At 40.0% G+C, this 7,500-nt stretch overlaps 1 protein-coding gene across 1 annotated transcript; it reads right to left on the reverse strand.

The window, feature by feature from the left end:
* Positions 1-3,252: 3,252 nt before the first annotated feature.
* Positions 3,253-5,491, reverse strand: LOC137994379 (myocilin-like). Its single transcript, XM_068839956.1, has 3 exons — positions 5,231-5,491; positions 4,326-4,573; positions 3,253-3,526 (listed from the first exon to the last, which is right to left on the reverse strand). The coding sequence occupies exons 1-3, from the start codon at positions 5,419-5,421 to the stop codon at positions 3,276-3,278; spliced, it is 690 nt and encodes a 229-aa protein (XP_068696057.1). The 5' UTR covers positions 5,422-5,491; the 3' UTR covers positions 3,253-3,275.
* Positions 5,492-7,500: the final 2,009 nt, after the last annotated feature.

Raw genomic sequence — 7,500 nt, forward strand, 5'->3', positions numbered from 1 at the left:
TAATATCTCTATTTTACAGTCAAAAATTATCGATTTTCTTTTCAAACTTATGGTTGGGGTTGGGGAGTTTATCCTAAATAACCTTTCTCTCCGAAATTTACATTTCCAACATTTCGGGGCATCCTCCAAGAACCACCTTTGTTATTGAGCAAAGCCAGTTTCTGCATTGTCAAAATCACGTAGTCTCATTCCATAGTCGTTCCTGTAGATGTTCTGTCAGGCAATCAAATCACGGGGTTGATGTGGGACTCGTTGAAGTATTTTTTTTCTTAGTGTTCATTAGTTGAGCTGGAAGTTTGGAGTTTGAGGCGTTCAAATGAAAAGTTCAATCTTTGTCAGTTGATTCTGATGTGAAATTGTGACCGTGGGAATATTTTATCCAGGAATATTTGACTCAAGTTGGTGGCACCTGAGATAGAAAAGCCCGTATTTCAGGCCTCGCTGCTACTGAGCATGCTCGAAATCAAACCTTCCGTATGACCGTAGGAGATCTGGGTACGAGATTAGCCCTCATGCATTTCATTTGGTACGCAACTAGGTGTTAAAATGGAACATGCTCATGCGCATGCGTTGCTAATGAAAGGCAGAATTGATAGCAAATGTCTCTATTTTACAGTCAAAAATTATCCTTTTTTTTTTCAAACTTATGGTTGGGGTCAGGGAGGTTATCCTAAATAAACTTTCTCTCCGTTTCCCTTAAACTAAATATAAAAACGGTTTAACACTTCCGGTTTCACAAAAAAATTTAAGTTGACAAGCACCGCTTACATAAGCTTACTTCTTGTTTGGAATAGCACAAATCCGAGAATTTCAAAGATATTGGAAACGCTCGAAATTTACATTTACAACATTTCGGGGCATTTTCCAAGAACCACCTTTTTTATTTAGCAAAGCCAGTTTCTGAATTGTCAAAATCACTTAGTTTCATTCCATAGTCGTTCCTCTGGATGATCCATCACAGATAATCAAAGAACCGGGTCGATGTCGGACTCGTTGAAGTATTTTTTTCATAGTGTTTGTTAGTTGAGCTGGAAGGTCGGAGTTTGAGGTGTTGAGTTCATTATTGAAAAGACCAAACATTTGGCGAGGGTCGTCTTCATGTGTTTGAAGATTGTCAAGCATTTTTATTTCAAGTGTAATCATTTTAAGATCGCTCCTCAAGGGAGTGGAATTGTCTTTGCGTATCTTGTGGTCCTCCTTGTGGGCGTTATTCAGCCGCAGGAACGTCATAAAAATGGTTTTTGGGGGAAGAGTGCACAAGAAGCAATAAAGAAATAAAAAGAGACGAAAGGGAGGTGGAACAGATCAAACCGCTGACATCATCGTATCTTTGGTCAAGGTACTTTAGTTGCAGGCCTTAGCTTCAAATAACAGTTCCCATTCACGTGCGACTATTTTTTGTTTTGTGGGGAGTATTTTCTTTTTTATTGTACTCTCGTTTCCAAAGGAGGATTTTCCAAGCTAGGAAACCATGGCATCGGAATGAAACTAAGTGATTTAGACAATGCACGAAACTGGCTTTGCTAAATAACAAAGGTGGTTCAGGGGAAGTGCCCCAAAGGACATTTTTAACGGTAAACGTTGGAAATGTAAATTTCCAGCGTTTCCGGTATCTTTGAAATTCTTGGTTTTGTGCTACATTAAACTCCCGCATACAAGAACCTAGATCTTTCCAAGTTAGGCTAAATAGGTTCTTATAAAATGGTATTTACAGTAGTTTTACTGAATTTAGGCTATCTAGGTTCTTAAATTGGTTCATATTTCCACAAAAGAGATCTACTCTATGACAAGACTTTTTCCAGAAACCATTGGTATGACTGATTTCCTCTGATAAGAACGTTGATACCTTTGTATTTCATAACCATGAAAAATAAGTCTTGAACGAGATCTGAGCAATTTAAAGTGCAATTTGTTCTGGTCGCCTTAAATTTCAAGGTCCTTTTTCTAACATAGGAACCTCAGCCTGTTTAATTTTTTAGGCTATCCTGTTTCTTATGTAAGGGGGGGTCTAAAATCAAATTTTTAGCCAGACAGATTCCTAAATTCTAGTTTCTTATATGCTTACTGTTCAAACTAGGAGTATCCTATCCTAGGAAAAAAACTAGGGTAGCTGAAATTTCTAAACCATCAATCACTGTGTGTCGGAATTTAAACCACTCATCTCTACGCGGTTCCCAACTCGACAGTCCTGGTTAGAAGTCTTTCTTTTTGTATTTCCTCAGTAAAAAAAGGCGCCCCACTGCTCCTCGCTTTCATAAGAGTGTAGAAGCCACAAATCTCACGGGTAGAAAAATTTAATCAGCAAAAGGCCACGTTTTTTTTGACAGGGATAAAGGAGATATAGAACGATTACTGTTTTAAGTTGTATAGTCGGAGTCACAAATCAGTTTACTTTTGACATTTTGATAAAAGCTTGGAATTTCAATACGACAAAAGACAACGTATTTGTAACTCCTACTGTACCACTCAGGGTTCATTGGTGATGGGAGGCTCCAAATAATTTCTCTTCTGCACCAAACCTGTACCAGACCCAAAACCCTACTGTACGGGATTGCAACTAGAGATGTTCAATGTGTAATGCGTCCGTGGGAAGAATAGAAAACTAGTTGCTTGGCGACCAGCGAAAGGACAAGAGTCCTAGGAGAAGAGCCCTAGGAAGGAATCGAATCTACGACCTCCATAACATCGGTCTGATGCCATATTCATTGCATCAGCCACTAGGATTCCTGGGAGCTACAATACTCGTCACCTTCGTTGAAACACTCGTCCTCGTTTTCCTCCTCCTTCCATGTTGATTTTACGACTTCTGGCAGTTGCCCGCCCGAAAAAAAATCAAATCTCACACAACTTTGAATAGGGGGGGGGGGGGGGGGGGAGGGCAAACGTCGTTATAAGCTGCGATCTTGTAACACGATGATTTTAGAGCATTCGATGATTCTAGGCCATTCGTTAGTGTTCCAACGAAATGTGTCCGGTATTGTGGGTCTTCTTATCTAGTCCTGAACTAGGACTGATTTTTCAGTTGTCCTTTTACCTGTCACCAAGCAACTGGTTTCCTACTTTGCGGGATTTAACAATTGGGACTTGTAAAACCGCAATTCATTACCCTAAGCGTGTTTTCACTTTCTTTTTTCATCGCTTTTAATGGTCAAAGTACAAATCACCCGTTTACAAGTTATAGCACTAAACCAAAACATGTGTGTTGACTATGTTTAGTCAGGCATCTACTGCAAAAACAGCAACAATTCCCATCACCAACTGATTGATAATTTCATTCAATCCTCAAAAGTAATGGGGTAAGTGACTAGACGTTTGTTGTCCCAAGCGTACAGTACTTTCTCCCTTGGATTGTAATCCACCATGGAGTTGATGCCATACTGGTTGGTGAACTTTATGTTGGGGTTCCACTGTTTTCCCGTCTTCGTGTCGTATGCGAAGTTGATTGTGGTGGATCGGCTGCTGTAACTGTCAATGGTGTAGACCACTCCACAAGCAACAAAGGCATTCCCCATCGAAGTCATCTTTTCTATCGTAAATAATTGAAAAATAAAAGCCAGAAATTCTTCTCTGTCGTCATAAGCCGACACAGCGCGATCGTTTCTCATAAGAAAGTTTTCGTTTGAGAAAAAAATGTTGATTCATCGTGGAAAAAAACTTGAAGAAACGTAATCTTTTGTTCACAAACTACTTTTAGAAATCACAAGCTTGTGCCAAGATACGCTTTGATTTTTTTTCTCATCATCGTGGCTTAGGAGAAGAATATATAACAAACTTTGTTTCTTTAATGTATGTTTGATGATATGATATAAGATTACATTTATTGTCACAGGATCGTTCGCCCGTAATTTGAAAAAATAGAGCTTTTCATATTGTTGAAAATTATCATTAAGCAACAGAACTCAAAGCTTCGTGACAAAACAACATCTGTCGACCATAGATAGCTGCGTAGCCGGCGGTAATGTTGGCACGAAGAATGGGGAGGAGCGCTGTGAACCCTCCCCATTCTCCGCGCGGCTTTGCCGCTCGTCAATTTGCCTCTCTCACCAACTACGCAGGCTAGACCATACATGAACGCACAGTTTTCAAAAATACCAATTGCAATCCATTTTAATAATCTTCAATTTCACCCATCCTTGCCTCCTTTTGTATTTGCTGTTTCATTCAAACCTTCCATCAATGTTTTAGAAGTTATTTTCACGTTTCGCTTGATTTGGCTGCCAGTCGTTGAATTTAGCAAAATCAGTTTCTTGACAAAGCCTCTTGAAGGTTCGGACTACTGAATTATCCTGTATTCAGGATTTCTATTCAGAAAAATGTGGTTATACCTGTGCGTAAGGGCCAGCCATGTGTTCGGCTGTTCTTGACCACATCAACTTTACTCGCATATAGAGGATTACTGCTGCTGCTGATGCCATAAAGAACCCACAATCCTTGTTCATCCACTGCCAGGTCCATTCCGCTATATCCACCCCACTGGTAATAGGCCTTCCTTGTATAGTAGTCGCTCACACTTATTTGAGCCTCCTGTCGCTCTGTATGTAGATTGTACTTGCAAATGTAGTAGGTATTTCCTCTAGGGTGTTTAAAAGAAGTCATTTCAAATTTGACAATACTTGAAGGAATGATATTTTTTTCAATGTTGACTGGGGGATAGTTGGAAAAAATACGAGTGCTCCTTTGCAGGAGTCCAAGTACTAGTTCCGATGCTCAATCTTCCACTGAGCTTCAAGAGAATCATGGGAACTCGCCGGGCTATTAAACTAGGTTCATGTGACAATTGTCCTGCCATACTGCTAGGATATGAATTCGGTATCAAAATGGAGCCTTCTTTTATTTCATTAATGGTTAGCTTAGTTGTAGAGAATCCGAACTATTAATCGGAAGGTCTTAGGTTCGACTCGTGTAAAGCAGCACTCGGATTTTTTTCCAACTATCCCCGAATCATCATTTACAAAAAATATCATTTCTTTCTTCATTTCACCTACCGCGCCTACCAATTTCCATCTCAGTCATTCGTTTATAAATTAACAATACTTGTTTGCATGAAAAGGTTCGGCTTTTTCGGGTTCACCTCCAGCTTCCATTTCGATTTTTTTAATGGTAAAACTCTTCTCTGCACGAATTTGTTTATTTCAAAGATATGGCAAACTTTAAAAAAATTCTTTTTTATTTTCTTTTGGCACGATTTCCTGTTGTCATTTCGCTGAACAAACAAACATAACTTGTTTACCTGTTATAGTAGAGGTATGGTCCATACACCACAGCACCTGTTCCGTCCCAGTAATAAGGCAGTGTGTACTTCTTACGCACCAAACCAGCTTTAAACTTGTCCATGTTTTCATATTCTTCTAGCACATTTGCATAATAATTCTCCATAACAAATATAGTCTCAGTTCCCATGATTCCAAGCGGGTCTTTCATCCAGGCTCCCTGAGGATAATATCTTGCGTTGTGGGTCACAGGTTTACCGATCGACTTAATGTAAGAACAATTGTCTGGAACAAATTTTTGAAAAGTTAACCTTATTTTCTAATGAGCGTAAACAATTGCATACCCCCTGCCCCTTCCCCGACGTTTAAGGGACCGCCCTCGTGAACCTCTTTTTCTTATCTGTATTTAAGAATAAAGAGGCTGAAGACTGTGGGTTAAATTAATATAACAAGACGATTTAGTTTGAAGCGGATCCTTGGCTGAGTTGTTTAGTACCAGTTAATACTCAGCACTTAGCCGATTTAAATACCATGGAAACTTATTGATGGAGTCGGTTGGTGGCGAACATGGCGAACGACCAGCGTGCTCGAAGCTTTGGCTTCATGCTTGTTATTATTACAGGCTTCATTCTTTATTCTGGATTATTATTGACTTCAAATGGAGATATTAACATTCATGCTTTCTCTAACCTGTGGATTACGAGACAGGAATTGCACACGGAGCTAGTACTATTCTTTCAAGAACCAGCGCTTAAGTGGCAGCGAAGACGCCATTTTGAAACCAAAGGCTACTCCTGTTCAAGACTAAACCATTACCCGAATTCAACGTCAACCTTCCAGCTTACTCGTCTCCAGACAAGCGTGGATATTAACCCCAACCCGGGTCCTACAATTTTTAAGCAGCAAAACCGCAAGAGTGCTAATAATCTTAAAATTGGACATCTGAATGTTCGCTCTCTCAAGAACCGCGAGCACCTTCAACTTGTCAAACATACCATCTCGCAGAACAAGTTCGACGTGCTCACTCTATCGGAGACCTGGCTAAACAGTTCTATTACCGACCTGGAACTAGAAATCCCAGGTTACGACCTCTATCGGATTGATCGAAACACCAAGCCAGGCGGCGGAGTGGGCGTTTACGCCCGCGGCAAACCTACAAGGTGAAGGTTCTTGATGACATTTCAAACATCTCAGACAGTGGCTTACATCAACTATAGATAAATCTTCAGGTTAGAAACCTTAAGTCAATTGTAATCTGTGCAATGTACAGGCCACCTGACACTCCGCTAACTTGTTTTGACACTTATTTAACTCCAAGTTTGATCACTGCTTCCTTGCGAAATAAGCCGATATATATACTCGGGGACGGAAACTGCGATATGCTTAAGCCGGATTGCAGAGGAGCCATCGCTTTGACAAATTTCTGTAACAGCTTCAATTTATCCCAATTAGTCTCGAGACCTACTCACGTAACTAAAACTACCGAGTCATTGATTGATGTGATCATAACCTCAAACCCTCAGGAAGTTATTGAAACTAATGTTATGCCAAGCTCAATAAGCGACCATGATCTTCCCTATGTTGTTCTTCGCATAAAGAAGGAACGCCGTAAATTAACATATATGACTGGGAGAAGTTTTAAGGGTTATGCAGCTGATCGGTTTTATAAAGATATGTCTGAAGTCCCGTGGTCCTTGCTCGATATTTTTGATGATGCAGAGGACAAACTATATGCTTTTAACTTTTTATTCAACGATATCCTAGATAAACATGCACCGATCAAAATGATGAAAATACGTGGGCGTCCAAACCCTTATGTCACCGAGGAAATCCGCGAGCTTATGAGAATAAGAGATAACTGGAAGAAAATTGCTAAGAAAAGCAAAAACTCCTATGCCCGGCTGCAATACAAGATCTGCTGCCGCGAGGTAAAAAGAGAAATTCGGCTTGCAGAAAGAGAATATGTAAATCAGCAAATTCAAAATAACAAAAACAATACAAACTGCATATGGAAATCGATCCGTTCGTGCATACCAAAGAAGTCAACTGCTCAGAGAAGCTACAGTAAAGATCATAAAGGCGTGGCTAATGAATTTAATCAATTCTTCTCAAGTGTCGGCGAAAACACGATTAAAAAGATAAAAGAGATGGCAGCCACAGCTGAATGCAACCACACATTAGGCCGAAATTCCTTTCAAGCAAGAATTTACCCGACATCTGAACAATTTTCTGTTACCCCTGTTAAATGCCATCAGGTGGAAGCTATTATTAAGAACATGGCCCCAAACAA

The sequence above is a fragment of the Montipora foliosa genome, chromosome 3 (assembly GCF_036669935.1).
Source record: "Montipora foliosa isolate CH-2021 chromosome 3, ASM3666993v2, whole genome shotgun sequence".
Lineage (NCBI taxonomy): Eukaryota > Metazoa > Cnidaria > Anthozoa > Scleractinia > Acroporidae > Montipora > Montipora foliosa.

What these genes read in the sequence shown, in the direction of transcription:
- LOC137994379 (XM_068839956.1), bottom strand. Translation starts at nt 5,421, where the DNA reads ATGAAAGACCCGCTTGGAATCATGGGAACTGAGACTATATTTGTTATG. An exon ending in CCATACCTCTACTATAACAG is followed by an intron (nt 4,574 to 5,230) that starts GTAAACAAGTTA and finishes TAAACACCCTAG; the next exon opens with AGGAAATACCTACTACATTT. An exon ending in TGGCTGGCCCTTACGCACAG is followed by an intron (nt 3,527 to 4,325) that starts GTATAACCACAT and finishes TATTTACGATAG; the next exon opens with AAAAGATGACTTCGATGGGG.